This window comes from Pollicipes pollicipes, unplaced genomic scaffold (genome assembly GCF_011947565.3).
Source record: "Pollicipes pollicipes isolate AB1234 unplaced genomic scaffold, Ppol_2.1 Scaffold_3447;HRSCAF=4054_pilon_pilon_pilon, whole genome shotgun sequence".
NCBI classification, from domain to species: Eukaryota; Metazoa; Arthropoda; class Thecostraca; order Pollicipedomorpha; family Pollicipedidae; genus Pollicipes; species Pollicipes pollicipes.
The window spans coordinates 7,769,956-7,786,698 of NW_023596297.1; the positions used below are offsets into that span (position 1 = coordinate 7,769,956).

The 16,743-nt window shown below is 46.6% G+C and overlaps 1 protein-coding gene across 2 annotated transcripts; it reads left to right on the forward strand.

Moving 5' to 3' along the window:
• Nucleotides 1-2,665: 2,665 nt before the first annotated feature.
• LOC119091754 (60S ribosomal protein L31) lies at nucleotides 2,666-10,432 on the forward strand. Of its 2 annotated transcripts, none has more exons than XM_037214621.1 (3): nucleotides 2,666-2,763; nucleotides 5,645-5,871; nucleotides 10,249-10,432. In XM_037214621.1, exons 2-3 carry the CDS (start codon nucleotides 5,645-5,647, stop codon nucleotides 10,397-10,399), a joined length of 378 nt encoding a protein of 125 aa, XP_037070516.1. In that variant the 5' UTR covers nucleotides 2,666-2,763; the 3' UTR covers nucleotides 10,400-10,432. The 2 variants fall into 2 exon arrangements, with proteins under 2 accessions (XP_037070516.1, XP_037070517.1); XM_037214622.1 differs by lacking the exon at nucleotides 2,666-2,763 and adding an exon at nucleotides 3,775-3,798.
• Nucleotides 10,433-16,743: the final 6,311 nt, after the last annotated feature.

Below are 16,743 nucleotides of genomic sequence, written 5' to 3' on the forward strand. Positions count from 1 at the left end.
GGGCACATAGGGGAGTGGATATTGGGCATAATGACAAAACATCCAGTGTGTTTTAAAGATTTTATCCCAACCTCTTGAATGAATGGACTTCTGGGATCAGAGCTTAACTAAGCAGTGTTTGTTGTGTGAGCCCTGACACCTACCATCTGATCACTTAATCCCACACCAACCACATAACTGGGTGGTGAAAGGTTTAACATGCCACAATGTTTGGCACCACTGGTCCTGCCATCTGCTCTGATCACATGACATTTCCTGTGGCCACTGTGACCATACCTGTCAGGACAAATACCAAGCTACTAAACAGGCTCAAACCCACCATGTCGCAGTCAAGTTTATTGGAAGGCAGGAGCTCTGATCAGGTGAGCCACCAGGGTGGTAAAAGTTCTGTTGGGGATTTTCCTAACATCTTTCATAAATATTTGAAAACTTGAAGCTGGACATCATTGGCTTACTACCACATCAAGGAGCATGACTGCTTCCATTTGTGATTTGCCCCACTAGCTGAATTACAGGTCAGGCAACATTTTGGGGGATGCTATGTTTGACACAGCATAGGAAAATCAAGGTAGGAAGTTGAAAATTTCCCAACATCCAAAGGCAATTTAAAGGAGGGCTGAAACATACCACTGATGACAGCTCTCAATGGCAAATATAAGTAGCCCACAGGCCACCAACACCCATCAGTAATAACAATACCAGTGTTGTTGCATTCATATTCCCTGCCTTCTGAGGCAAAACCCTGTATCTATTCATATGTGCAAGCTTGTCATGCATGATCCGCATCCTTAGTAAAGAATGTCACAAGCACAATCTATCTTGATGGATGCCACAACTGCAAAATAAAACTAATAATGGAACTGCACAACAAACAGCAGAATTATAACATAGGACTGACTGATTGTGTGTGATTGGGGTCTTATGACACACTCAGCTGCTGAGACTATATGGCATCACCTGCCTCTCACCCTGGCAGGAAGGGTGGGCATCATGGGGAATCAAACCCAGTACCTCTGGTGTCCCAGATGTGCAGTGGTTAACAGAGACGTGGTAACGTCTGTGTTAACCAGGGTGCCCGTAGTGTAGTGGTTAACACAGACGTGTTAACCACTACACAAATGGCACCCTGGACTGACTGATTGATTAGCTGCTAATGATCACTTGTAAAATGTGAGTCACATGAGTCTCCACATTACTGACTTTATCATGTTAGTTGTTCTTATCTCTCTTAGCAACTCATAGGTTACTTTACCAATCATAATACTGACAGTCTGTACAAAAGCATCCTCAAGTATATTATATACCCTATGAGGGTTAGGTTAGGTCTTGATGGGTTAACAGGTGACTATAACAGAAGCTAAAGGTGAGGGTTAAGTGTTCAGAGCACTGTAACAGCAAGTTACAGCTTGTGCATCATATATACTTGTCTGCAATCAATGGTAAACATGCAGTTAGATATTTGGAGCAGATATAATCCTGCAACAAATGGGGTAGTAAATTGCAATATTTACAGCTGATTCTGTGTCATATAGAACACCAACACATAATGATGCTTGCCATAGCACACTCAATAGTTTCTGGATACAATTTTTATAAGGTGCCCAAACTTGAAAATGTACCCCATCTCTACCCCAACAAAATATTGTTAAAATCTGGCATGGTTGCCGATATGCATATGCAAAATCCCCTATAGTTAGCAAGGCATTTTGCAAACTACTGCATGTATGCCTGCATTACAAAACTTTCAATGTCAGCTTATCCTGAACAAATAAAATACTACCACTTCTGTGACTTCATGAGTACCTAATATAATGCCTGATATACAACCATTATGGCTCAAATGCTGTCACATATGCATCAACCACAGTGACAATGCCAATATAAGAGCTTCAGGAATTTACTTAACCTGATGCCCTAGATAAAAAACACCCAGCAAAAATAAAAATAGATTGGGAGAGCTGGAGTATGCCCAGGGCAGCACAGCAGGAGGACAGAGAGGCTGGAGGAATGTTTATGTCATCCCATATTTACCACATATGATCAGATCACCGCACCAACATTTGCTCACGCACGAGCCACTGGCTTACGCGCTTTGCAAAACGTAAATAAACAAGCGTCAATGTGTGACCCTAAAATACTGCATAGTCTGTGTCACGTCTAACTTATTGCAAATCTCGTCCCATCTAGAAAGTTTACATTGCTTTGAAGCGAATGCATCATGTGAGTGACAATAGAATGTATTGGAAAACTTGTAGACATAGCGCTTTGTATTAATAAGTAGAAGCTGACACCGTTTATCTCATTTCTAATGATTCAAAACAGGAGTCACATATCATCGTATGCAGCAGTTTCAGGGATTTCACATATTTCAACAAAGCAAAAAACATTCATATAGCAGCTCATTTACCACACTAAACAACAACAAATATGTGATTCTTTTCTTATTAGATTTGGAAAGCTTATCACATCTAGAGGCTTTCTAAAAAACGGGCAAGAGCTCCAAGTCAATTGACTTCAGCAGTCCTTTAACGCCCAACGGGGGTAGGGCGGATGAGAAACCTAGATGACGAAAACAATGTTTAAAGAGTTTGTGATATTTGGAAGAAAGTAAATTGCAAAAAATTGTGTCAGAAAACATAATTATTCATCATTTATATTGATACTTTTCTCCATATTTTAAAAACAATTTTCAAGCGAAGTTAACTACACGACTGCTTTTGTATCATCACTACAATCGGCCTTTTCCGCGTCAAGATCGTAAAGGTGTGTTGGGGGGTAGCAAGTTACTGTATTTACTGTTTTTATTCTGAGGTTACCGAGTAGTTCATCTTAATTCGATGATTATATGCGTGGGATGATACTTTGGTTAGGTTGACAATTTCTTTGAATCTTTTGTTTGGCTCAGGCTTTGTTAAAGTCGTATTGACCGCCGTGCAGTCCCTGCCTTTACACCTTTTGTGTTGGAAACTTCATACGATATTCTCAGCGATGTTGAAGCACATTGACCCTATCAAGCGGTTAGGAAAGGCCTCGATCAGTCTCTGACATTGGCAGCATGGTACGGCTGTAATTCCAAATTGTGGGATCCACTAAACGTGTGGTGATTGTTTATTTTGCCACCACAACCCACAAGACATTTGGAACATGTATTTTGCACCCAGGGCAATATGAAAACCACCACGAAATTGAGTCTGAGGTCCTATTACCTGCACACCTTTACAGTACTTGCCAAAGTTTTGGAAACAGGGTTATCGGTCTTCTTATGGCCATAATATATCAGTCAGTATCAGGAAAACAGAGGTATTGAATCATCTTACCATACAGTTCTAAAATGTCATTTGGCATGTTGGTCCCAGTGTTGTCAGGCTCTGGGTCTGGTGATACCACAGTTGGAAGTATGGAAAGGTTCGGCGTGGGTTGTCATATGATGTCATCAAGCCTGAACTTGAACTGTTAGACTGAGTTAGGTGATATGGCCAGATGTGGAAAAGCATTCCAGTTGTTGACACCCCACATGATAAGAAGTTTGCTGAATTAGTCATGGCCAGGCATCCTAGCTGACACCTCCATGAAACAGCTGATTATTGCTGTAGCTATGTTTTCTCTGGGAGGAGGAAGAGGACTGCAGTACAGCCAGGGTGACTGGAGAAGTCATGAATTTGCACATCAACCTTTGGCCTATGATCCATAAAGATGCCCAGGTCCTTCTGGGTGGGCTTGACAGCTTCATCCAAGAGGAAGGTCATTCTTCAGTTGCAGTTCTGAATATGCACCACCCTTCACTTTGCTGCACTAAAGGCAAGCAGCCACTCTTTCGACCAGTTGGCCAGGGTGTCAAGGTCAACTTGTAGAGACGGGTCAGTTGGGCCTTGGACACAACAGTGGATCTTGGTGTTATCCATGAGTATTTTGACCATGGTGTCATCAGTGAGTATCTTGACCATGCCTCACACTTGATCTTGTAGGCTGTTCACAAAGATTACAAATAGCACAGGTCCCAGCACTGATCATTGTGGGGTACTGCTGGTGTTCAGTCTGACTTCAAGCACTGCACCTGCATTCGCCGCATTGGGAGGATAAGGAAAGCCCTAATCTGGTGCAGCAAGTTCCGGCACTGTAAGCATGGAGCTTGGACAGTAATGAGACACAGAATCAAAGGCTTTGCTAGAGTCTGGGAATGCCACATCCACATCCATCTCCACGCTCTACTGTGGTGCTCCAATGTTCCACAACTTCTAGTAGCTGGGTGATACAGGACTGCTCTGGGAGAAACCCATGCTGGGCTGCATGGAGAAGTCCAGACTCGAGAATTTATCAATTAGGGCATCCGTGATGAAAGATTCAAGTATCTTGGTAGGGATGGCAGTAAGACTCACTGGACCATAGCTTGCTGGGGAGCATCAGTTACCTTGCCCTGAAAATGGAGACTACCTCACCAAGCTTCCACTCTTGGAGTGGGGTGCCTTGTGGTTGCCAACAATTTTCTGAAAAGCATGCTGAGAGGCATTGCCAGGATGTGTACAGACTCAGGAAGCCTTGGGTGGACATTTGTCTGGCCCAGGGGTGCTTGAGGTCTTCATTGCAGCCAATTTCTGCTTGGGCAGAGATGTCCACAGTCATCCAGAAATGGTCCAGTAAGGTTGCAAGGCATCACAAGATGGCACTGGCCACTTTGTGAAAACACTGGAAAATAATTTATAAAGTGCATTGGGTTTTTCTTCATTGCTGCTAGTCAACACTCCACCATCATTCTTCTACTCTGCATTTTGTGCTTAGTCCTGAGTTGGTGCACCCTGAAAAGGCCTTGAGGCTTATTTTGAGGTCTGCTACTATTTTCATGTCATACTCTTTTACCCTTGAAAGTATTTTAAGAGTTAATATAATAAGAGTGTTCAGTGTCCATCACAGGCCCCCTGTTAAGGTAACAAGAAGTAGGGATAAAATTAATTTGAGTTAAGATAAATTTGTGGTAAATTGTTCATGTGATTAGGACTGTGACATGTGTTAATACAGTCCTCAGGAGAAAAGAAGTCAAAAATTGTGCATTGTCATTGTGCGTGCAGTTCAGTTCCTGTAGTTGTTGCTGTCAGTTGTAAATGTTCAGTTATACATTTCAGTAGCGATTGTGTAGTTAAGCATTCATTCTAGGTTGTATTTTTTGCTATCAGGTGGCCAACATGAACTTGTCAGCAACCAGTTTGTATGAGTGTAATTCTGGGACTAGTAGGATGAAACTAACAGCCACATTTTTTGTGATTACAACACATACTTTGTTGAATGGCGTGGCTCAAAACATGGGACAGTTTAAGAGTGCAGGGATGATTACTGATTACTGTCCTGGTGTGATGGTTGATGAAAGAGTGGGTGCCATTGGGGAACTTCATAGTATAGTGACAGGATTTTAGTGCACTATTTTGAACAAAGCATGCTATGAAATATTGCTATCCAGTGATCCATGAAAAGAGATAAGTAAGAAGCTTTGTGTTCTCAGACCTGTGGGGTTCCACAGTCACTGATCAGTCTGCATATAAATGTTATTTAGTTGTGTATTGCAACTGCTGTTTTCCAAGGGAATGATGTCATTATTACCTAAAATGTTATCATGCCATGGATGTGTAACTGATGGCCCCTTTTCACTTTCCAGATGGCCAAAACAAAGGACAGAAAGGAGAAGTCCAAGTCCACCATGTCGGAGGTGGTCACTCGTGACTACACGATCCACCTCCACAAGCGGCTCCACCGTGTTGGTTCCAAGAAGAAGGCGCCGCGTGCGCTGAAGGAGATCCGCAAATTTGCGATGCAGCAGATGGGCACACAAGACGTCCGCATTGATTACCGGCTCAACGAGCAGGTCTGGTCACGCGGCATCCGGTGAGTGCAGGCGACAGGCATTCTACCTGGGGGCGTGCAGCGACCTATGTTTGTTGAAAAGCAATCCAGGTGTTGGTTTGCTGCATCTCATACTGCATGATGCTGTGTTGTCCAAGATATTAGTTCAGGTCATGGAAGGTATGGTCACACTAGCTGGTGGGCTTTTCCTGACATGTGGCGCAGTGAGTTTGGGATTAACCAATGGCAGCATACCCTACTGTCATAGCGCACATGTCTCCGAGCAAGGGGAGTCCTGATTTCACCAATGGTGCCTCGCGATCTGAGTGTGGCCATCGACGATCACGTGCTCTGATACTGGGAGGCACTAACCTCTTATTCTTATGCGAGTTGGCGGATGCTCTTTTCTGGTTGACTTGCGTGCAAACTGCATATTGCATCTGCATACAAAATCAATAACAATGGTCAAGGCAATGGCATGGATGCATGATCTTGTCTACCAAAAACTATGGTGATGCAAACGCGTGAAAATGCATCGGCATGATGATGTCACTAATATAACTGTGCTGCTCAGCTTACTTTCTGGGAAGAAGTTTCCCAATGTTTTGAAAGGTTGAAAGGCTTCCCAAATTCTGGTTGTACCTCCTCGAGCAGCGAGGGGGCTGATGACTTGACTTTAAAGTGAAGTAGTGTGGTGAAAGCTGTGCACATGGATGTGTTAAGGGGGGTGCTCCACAGTTGTGTGCGGTTTTGAACTGAAAGAGACATTTTGAAGGTCATTCAGTTTAGCTCACAGCCCTGCCCTTGTTAAAATCTTAACCCCTATTGTTTCTGAACTATACCCGCGAAGATGTGCATACTATTCCGAGTTCTCCAGGCATCCGCGACTTCGTAATGTCGTTCAAATTCTGCCACTTTTTCAGCCATACCGCGATCATGGTCAAGAAAATTGTAATTGCCTAGTGATTCATACCTGGTGTCGCGTGCACAGTTCCAGATATAGCGGCCGTCAGTTGGCTCGCAATCAGTGTTGTGCAAGGTTCGATGACGTGATCAGACAACGTCATATTGAGAAGCATATGTACTTAACAGAGAAATTGTGTTGTTTAAAGCAGTCTTTGCTGCCTAGAAATACACCAACAGCTATAAATGAGTATATCTGATACTTGCTTCAATATCTTCAAATGTGGAGCGTTCTGTTAAGGAACGTTGCGGCGCTGATGCTCGACTGTAATCTCCATTGACCAGCGTAGTTCCCCAACTGGCGCGGCCGCGCAGCCGGCGCCGTGCCTGTGTCGAAATGCGCTCCGCAGCCTGAGCGGACGTGCCGGGCAGGTGGCTGGCTGACCGGCGACAGCAGAGCCGGGCTCCGACAGAGGCCGGCCGGCAGCCGCTTGTTTTCAATTTGTGTTAGCGGCACGTGCGCCGCTTGCCGATGGTGCGCCGGCGGCCGCCGCTGCTCGGCTCCGCCGGGAGTGGTGGCGTCGTCGGGCCGGGTGCCTCCTGTTGACGGCCGACGGCGCCAGGGGAGGGCGCAGCTGCCCTGTGCGCCGTATATATGCGTGTTCAGCGTCATGCCGTCTGATAGAGGGCGAACTCGGCCAGGCAGCTGAAGCCGGTTAGCGCGTTCGCGGTGCTCGTAACCCCGCCGCCTACGTGGTCACACGGATTATCGCACAGCGTGTTCTCGTTAGACGCGTCCTTGGCACGCGTTACGTTTCGTGGTACCGCGGCCAATGGCAAGTCTTTGGTCCGCCACACCTGGGTCGATAAACACGAAACACGCATTCGGTCCCCTTTCTCCTCACTATTGATGTTTTTTTCGTTTTTGCAAGCTTTCTGATGAAAAACATCCCTTACGATGCAGTAATTACCTCTGCCAGGTTAAGCTGTTAGCCGGCCAGACGATGCTTAGAGCAATGTCGTTGGGCACTGTGACACAGGTTTTCCGCTCACATCGATATCATATTGTCGTTGACTCTGATACTCCCTCCATTTCGTTAGTCTTCAGCATGTAACCTCCTGCCAACAAATATCGCTGCGCTATATTCTTGCCAGTGGAGACAACCACGCTTGCAAATACTGAGGTCTTTGGTGTCGCCACATTCCGCCTGTTAGGTGTACTGCAGCGCAAGGCTGGAAATTGAAGAAAAAAAATGTTGTAGCGGAGTACGACATTTTTTAATGCTGTGAGTTATTACACTGTTAAGCTTATTAGGAGGTAGCAGTACAATGGGCGTTACTCAACAGAAGGGTCGCATCCTATGTACGGCAAGGCATGTAAAAGTACTCCAAATGAAATAAAACATCAGTACCATGACACACTGAAACAACACAGTCTCAGACACTAACATGAAACACGTGGACATATTCATATGAATGGACAATCTGTGGAAAGGCTTACCATGCCGTGGATCCAGGCAATTTTTTTCTCCTAAAAAATTGCTTTAAATAATCAGCCCAAAGGTGCCAACAAGCCGTCCCCTGAAGGACCTAGTATCGCAAAATAAGTTTGGGCTGGCGGGGGGGGGGAGGGGGGCTTAAATGACACACGACTGAATGCCAACGAATGTGCGTATCGCAAAATAAGTTTGGGGCCGGACGGGGGGGGGGAGAGGGGCTTAAATGGCACACGACTGAATGCCAACGAATGTGCCACAGACAGCCACCTGCTTACGCTCCGCCATGATCGCACTGCTCACGCCCCACCTCTTAATGCCACATCTGCCTGGCTTTGGAAACGGCAAAAGCACAGCGGAACCCTCGTGTCCCCACCTTCCAACTAACGGACACCGCACGAGACCCCGCACGTCCCAGCCGAGCAATAGGGATGGGCAGCGTTCTCAATTGATTTACCGAGATATGGCAAGTACAATGCCTGACAAGTACAATGTCGGCCAAAAGGGATCAGAGTCGGTCACTCCGTTGGCTCCGGTGAGTGATGCCAAGGTTATAATGGATTAAGGCGCGCTTTAAGCGACAAAATTGCGAAATATGATAATTTGTATTTCAATTCATTGACGTTTTCGTCCTGTTAAATGCCTTCATTAATTTGGCAAGTCAAAGTAATCGGTGCGTGTCTTTCCGTTCTGTTGTTTTTGCAACGGTGAGATGGCTATCTTCGAACAGTTGTCTGGCTATTTATAGCAACGTTTTTCGACGCAGAGGTTTTCTGTAAGGCCTGAATCGCCATATTTAATTTCTTACCTTCAGATGGCAAACTTAACGCTATTTAGTTGGCCCGCTGCCTCTACATTGTTGTACCCTGCATACCAACAACTGGCCGGAAATCCAACCACAGGCGGTTCTGGACAAGTACAAACAAGTCCTTAATAGTCGTGATGTCCATGTATATACAGCTTCCTTTGTAAAGTTTCCAAATCTGTTCAAGACATAAGCGCGAACATAGCAAGACATTTGCGCTTTTGACAAATCAGCCACGAGTAGGCGAAACTTTTCAACCAACTGGATAATTTTGCGATGTCCAGCTTCCAACCTGAACTGGGAGGTGGACGCAGCGTACCGAATAGTTGAGACGCTTCTGGCGCTGAACTGCGGATGATTCTCCCACTTGCATTGCCATAATACCGCGGTGGAGCGTAAGTGACCGTCTGTGTTCGGTTACTGGGGGTGCAGTTTGTCACCATTCTGGCATGTTTGGCAATGGGTGCGGTTCGTCGTTCGTGATGGATTAAATTATGTTAAATTTTGAGTTGGTCTGCGTAGGGCGTAGGAAGTGAGAGCTTTGCTAATTTGCAGACCGATGCAGTTCCGTTTCTCGTTTCTCAGTTCCCGGCATTTTTTAAAGATGTTTCGATTCAATAAACAGGCACGTTGTCTTCCATATTTTCATGCATAATTTGTCGTACAGTTAGGTCACAACACACGCTGCTAAGTACTGGCATCCATGTCTGGTAGGTGCAGGATTTGTGCTCTTGCGGATACCGATACATGGCTCATGACGGAAGCGACAACTCCTGAACTGTCGCCCCTTTTGGTTTCATGTTGTCCTGAAACAGAGAGGGAAAATAAGTTCTTCCAAAATCTGTTTTTGTTGTGTCACAGCGGAGTACAAAATATTTCATTCTACCCGGTCACAATCCAGGAAACCAGGAGGAAGCGGCGATTTTTCCAACATCGCTATAGCGGGACTCAGGCAGGCATGGCATAGACAGGCGTGGCATGGCGGGGCATGGCAGGCAGGCATGGACTCAGGCACCGCAGGCATGTTAACCTGAAACCGAACGCGTCAATTACACGTCCGCCTTTGCTGCCGCTGCGGCGATGATACGCCGCGAGCCCGATGTCTGCACAAACACGGTCATTTGTCGGGGGAAGAGTGTGGCTTCGACGTTCGTTACGTGGCGCGTTTATTTTGGCTGACCGCGAGGCTGTCACTGACGTGTTCTCTGTGCACAGGTCTGTCGCCAAGCGGATCCGTGTGCGGCTCGCGAGGAAGAGGAACGAGGACGAGGACTCTCCCCACAAGCTGTACACCCTGGTCACCTTCGTGCCCGTGCCCACGTTCAAGGGCCTATCCACGGAGAATGTTGAGACCAGCGACAGTTAAATCGTGATGAATACACAACGGATTGGAGCGATGTTTCCGTGTTGCACGTTCTTCAGATCGAGCAGAACTTTGATTGGTGGGACTTAAACGATGACACCCGCTGATAGCCGTTATAAGACATCGTGAGCCAAGCGATGAGGCGCCGGGTCGGCCATCAGCGTCGGATGCACGCACACGTGTGGCGGCTGCCTTGCGATCACACCTCACGCATGGGCGTCCATGTGGGGTGACGTCCGTCTCCAGTCCGTGCCAGCATCGTACACAACGTACACAACGGCAGGGCGGCCGCGCGGCAGCCAGTCCGAACGCAGGAGCCGCGCGCTGGTGGTGCCGTTCGTGGGACGTCCGTCGGCGCGGCGCCAGCGCACGACTGCCGCGAGCAGAGCGGCGCTGACGGCAGAGGGCGGCGGGAGCCCGAGCGCTGAACAGCTTCGGAAGTGTTCGCGAGCTCGTTGAAGACAGTCATGACCACTGCGGGCCGGTGGCCCACATTACTGCGGGGGAGGGACGGGTGCGGTCTGTATCGGTAAAATGTAGCGGCAAGATTAAATAAGTTAACAGCGATAGACGCGTCATACGAAGGGTGCTGCTGGTACGCGTAAACATGCCACATCGCTCATGTTCTTGGTGGTGACAGCGAATGGGTGGGCTTGTGCGGCGGGAGATTTTAAGCTGGGGGGCCCAACTCGCTTTTCTTAACGTTTTCTGAAATGCTCGTGCAACCACCAGTTACGTCGCACAGGTTTTTAGTAACAGATGTGACTCAAGAACTTCGGTGCGTGGGTGTGCAGCCGGTCGCGTCCGCTTTAGCTCAAACCGCACATTCGCTTGTTGGACGTTTGTGAGCATCGGTATCAGATTTCGTCCACTGGAGCACGCGAGGACGTGGAACCAGCTGTGTAACTAAGGCGAAGCATTTTCTGTGAGTTGAATGGATCCTTTCTCTTCCATGACAGGCAAGCCAGCGAGCGGGAGTCGATCGTGGTCACTTCAAAGCCCATTCGCTGGGGCCTCGTCAATGTACTCGTGCACGTACACTGCATTCATCAACTCTGTGGAAGTACCAAGCCCGGGGCCGCCTGATAGCAACCTGTGCTAGTAACATCAACTTTGGACAGGTCCAGTGACACTATTTTTAAGCCATGCTACCTGAGTGCTGGGGCGCGTGCGCATTGGGGTCTCACGACACAACCAGCTGGTTATGGTGCACGACGTCGCCTGTCGCCTGTCTCATGGGACACCAACTCAATCTACCTTGGTGGAAATTGTTTCATGAGGCAATCAACCAGCCTTAAAGCTTTGCTAAAGGTTTCAGCAAGATGTGAGCCTGAAGGCATCCTAAACGTTGCACTAAATATGTTAGGACCTATGCTCAAAAGTAACTGATTAATTATATTTTACCTAGCATGCTCCAACATACTACCTTCCACCAAATTTACGCCACCTGGCGAACGCCCACAAAAGTTCTTAAAGCTTGCGCATACGAGCACTCCTAAGCTTACCATTCTAAGTTAACTCGACAAGGATCAAATGAAATCCCCCCTCTCCAGAGGTTTTTCCGAAACAATTTCCGAACGCTGCGGCGCAGCCGCGCCAAATTTTGCATGGTTGACAATTTGATACGGGATCGTTTGGCATCAAACATTTTGATGCACGTTCTGAGGTTTCTGGCCAACGGTACGTCAAAGTCAGGCCATGGATTCAGCGAAGTCAGTGTCTAGGGAATCGTTCAATCTGATGCAACAACGGAGTGCTAGACGAAGCCATACACCTCTGAGATGCTTTCTTAGGCAATACAACGATTAAATGAACAACTTCCATTGACCTAGGGTCGGGTAACAAGGTAATACCAAGGTCAAGGCCAACTTGTTTTCTTTCCTTATGGGTTGCTGCATGCGATAGTTTCTGGTGCTCATTACGAATTTTTGATAACAGGAGCCTCATTATAAATCCTCCGTGGATTTAGCTAAGGTCAAAATATGTCACTGACCCAAAATGACCCAGGTCAACATTCTGTTTTTTAGGAGTATACTGCCTAGCCCAGTCTGTAGCTCATTCAATTGCAAAATTCAAAGCAGTCTCGTATTATCGCGGTCACCGTGACCTTCAAAAGGCCAAACAAGGTTACCGACCTCAGGTGAGCATCAGTGATGCTTTGCTTAGAACAGGCATCAACGCTCCAGGGGCAATTTGGAGACCAACCCGGAGTTTGGTATCGTCTGACCTTATTTAACCTGAAGGACATGACCTAGGAACTTCAAACCTTGACCTAAGTGAGGGCACGTGCAGGTTAACACACCCTGTACATTTGGTGTCTAGCTCGTTTAGTCCCTGAGATTTCAGAAGGGTCAAATTGACCCCCTACCCGAGCAAAGTGTATCCAACCGGCCACCCGGGCGCGTGTAAACGTTTTTTTTTTCTAGAGAATTTTCAACTATGCATAGGCGTAGACACGTTGCAAAAAGTGGGGCCGGCAAGCTCACGGCGTACTCCAGGATCTTTATCTGGAAAGCAAGCCCGATAACTGGGGGAAGGGCGGTTGGGATGGAGGTTGTTAAAGCTCTTTACCATTTATTTCAATGTCATGGCTGCTATGCCATACATGCATTTAGAGCTGTTTCCCACTGGTGCACAATCTTGTCAATTCGACTCACGTATGTCATTCGGCAAATTAGGCCATCCAGCTTTACAAAATTATTGATCTTTTTCAACATCGTCTTTCCTCGGGAGGCGAAATCCCAGGAGCGGTTGGGTATTTTGGGTCATTAAGGAGGCATCTACCTAAACAGGGCAGGCGCCAAAATACGGCCTGGACATAAGGTGGTGAAAATTTTGAAAGTAAATCGATGGCTCATAGTGCGACAGATGTCTCATGCACCTTCATTTCGCTGGCTGCTTTTTAAGAGATAAAACGTGTCACAGCCTTTTAGGCGGAAACAAGGTCGGAAGTTGGAACTGCCAAAAACAATGTGACCAAAGCCTGGAAGTTCTTCTTTACAAACCAAGCCACAGAATGAACGCCCTTCTGCCATATTATCCTTATCAGGACCCTGCTCCCGTCCGCCGTCGGCGGCCACTGCCCTGGCCCGGCTGTCTCCCGCATGACTGACTGCGAACTGATCATATGGCTGCTTTGTTGCATATTTCTGGATGGGCATTATTACTAATTATTGTGTAAAACAGATGTTGGACGCCTGCAACAATATTTTTCCCGAATTATATTCCCTTACACCACGCCACCGTACAAAAACCTCCGGGAAGCTACGTGCCTTATGTATGAATTGATCTAGCGGGTATGTGGTTGCCCATCATTCAACACGGGCGACTTGATCTACTTTTGTGGCGCAGGCAGGGGTGTAGAAAGAGCCTTGCCAAGGGGAACACAGAGCTGACAAAACCCCTCTCATGGTGACTACCTCCTCCCCCAACAAAAATCCTCGGATATAGCTTACTTGTCAACAAGGAACTCAGTTTTCTTCGTTTTATTGTTATTTACCCTGTAACCAAAACAAATAAACAGAAGCTACCGTGAGATCAATTCTGTTTGTGTTTTGAAGTCAATAAACTGCAGAGATCAGACGTCGAACGACTGTATGGATTAAATTACCGGTGCCCTTAATTTACAATGGTTAAGTAGAATCTTTCTAAACCGATAGAATTCAGGAGCTTCGTCAGATTCTTATCTAATTTCTGCAAACATTAAGGACATCGCAAAGGTAACTTGTATCTTGATGTTTGATCGAAATTTTAAAATGAAAATTGGACTGTATGTCGACTGGTCAACGATGTGTATGAACATGATTAAGCCATATTTGTTTGGAAATGCTCAACAATGAGTCAAAATCGATTAGTGATACACTTTATATGACGTGATTTTTAACATGCGCGCTCGCAAATCTTGGCAGGAAAAAGACTCGACATCCAACGTTGCAGCTCCACAGTCCGCCGAGCGTTGGCCCAGCGGTGAACTTTTAGCCGTGGCCCATGGGTGGACGGAAATGATGATTATTCTGAAACAATTAACTTTTCAACACTCAAATCGACTCATGACACCAGTTATGTGACGTTATGTTGAGCATGCGCATTGCGCACATGCGCAGTAACACAAAATCGATTCCATGCATTGCAGTCTCTGTAGGCCGCGCAGCGTCGGCTTAGCAGCTAATACTGAGTTGTGGCCAACGGGTGGACGAAAATGATGACCCTTCTGACAGAGGAACCTTTGAACGCTTTAGGACATTCAATCTTACTTTTAGAAGGCAGCCTGTGCGCATATTTCACGCTTGCGATTTTTAGACTGATGATAAGGACGGATTGGTCCTGAAAGCACCTCGAAATGGTGCTGGAATCTGGTGGTGGAACTGAAAGGGTAGAAGTAGAATCTCTATCTTTCGTATTTCTGTAACTATTCATCTGTCCAGAAGATAGATTAGCATGGCCACCGCCGTCTGGTGGCACCTGCGGTGGCCGACGCTGTTCGGTTTTACGGAGGCTGCAAACCAGGCCATCGCCGTTCTGGCTCTCAAGGTTGCGGACGGACATGTTCAAACTTTTGTTGTGATTTGTCTCATTAATTCATTCTGAAAAATGATCGTTCTCAGGTAAACATGGGATGACCTCGCTTGTCTTTTCTTACTCATTTTGATGCGCTCTATTCAACAATAATGAGACCCCCACCCTACTCAACAATAAGGAGATCCCTTATTTCCGCCCGGGCAAGCAGCCCCTTTAAGTAAAGCACCAGGGGCACATTACCGTTTCCGATCAAGGCCTAAAGGGTCATTCCGTTCCATTGCGAAGCATCTTCTGTCGGTCATTCTGGCGACACGGGACGTGATGTCCTGGTCGATCCGGAGGTCACCAGAAGGATATATCGTACCACATCGTTCCCCTCCCTGACGCGAGAGGCCCTCTCACCCGCGCAGTTGGCCCCGTGTCAGCACGGGGACGCTCATTGACACAGTAACATCCCTGATCGTCGCAGGTGGTCCAATAACTGTCACATAGACTCCAGTTCCATGTTTTTCTGCGCCGTTCAGAGACATTGAGGACTTCTTGAAAGTAGATTGTAGGTGAAATGGGGTCCCAGATTTGTATGAACATGGCTAATTCTCTTTTCTGCTTAATGTATTCAATTTTGGCCAGAATAAATTACTGATAAAAGACTAGATACTAAGTTGGTTTTTTAACATGCGCGCTCGCGGGTCAAAACAAAAGGCTCGACGCACAGCGTTGCAGTCTCCGCAGGCCGCGCGGATTCGGCCCTGCGGCTGACACTAAGCGATGGCCAATGAGCAAACAAAAAAGACGACGCATCTTGAGGAAGATGGCTGGTGAACTAGGTAAATCGGTCTGTTTGTTTAAGGTTGTGCAAAAGTAAGCTAAGCACAGCCTTAATTTGAAAGGTGTGAGGGGGGGGGGGCGGTGAACACTGCTCGCCCCTCCCCATCTTGAAAAGAGGGCGGGCCATGCCCCCCCCCCCTGGCCCCCTGTTCCTACACTCATGCAAATATGCACAGTGATATCAGCTTTTCCCAATGAGCCAAACGTGGCAAATATTTCAATGGAATGCATCACCCAGCCTGCATCTTACTGAAAAAACAGCACCCTCTCGCTTTTTTGTGGCACTGCCTGTCAGGCAAGTGGTATAAAATTGAAAATTTTACTGGACATCAAACACTCCATTTTGATGTGCTAAGTTTATCCCCAAAAGTTACACATACCAACCCTTAAACGCAAGTTTGCTCAGGTGCTGTCCCAGCAGACTATTGTCAAATTTGGCAAATTTCTAGTGCCTTCCAAACATAAAATAAATAATTTCGCAGTGATGCTGCACCCATACTGAGGCCTAATGTTGGAATTCAACTGTGTTAACTACAGTGAACTGAACATCTTCGTACGATCTTCAGTTCACTGCAATTCGAGTTCATAGCCTGCCCTTCTTAAGACCAAAGCCCCCATGGTTTCTGGACTAGACACTAACTAAGACGTGCAAACTATTTCGGGATGACCTTCAAGGTCACCCAGGCATCCGTGACGCAATTATACGTCATTTATATTTTTCATTTCATTAACCATGCGGCAATCAATGCTAAGAAAAGTATCATTGTCGAGTCGTTCATTTCTGGCGTCCGTGAGTACGATTTCCGAATAAAGCGGTGGTCATTTGGTTCTCAGTCAATGTGGTGCAAGGTACGATGACGTAAGCAATGACGTATTGAGAATCATGTTAGGTGGACAGAATAATTGGGTTACGCATAGGTAACACAATTTAATAGTTCTTCTCTACAGAGCAGTACTTTCTACTTAAAAGTATACCGATAGCATAAATGAGCTTTTTCATA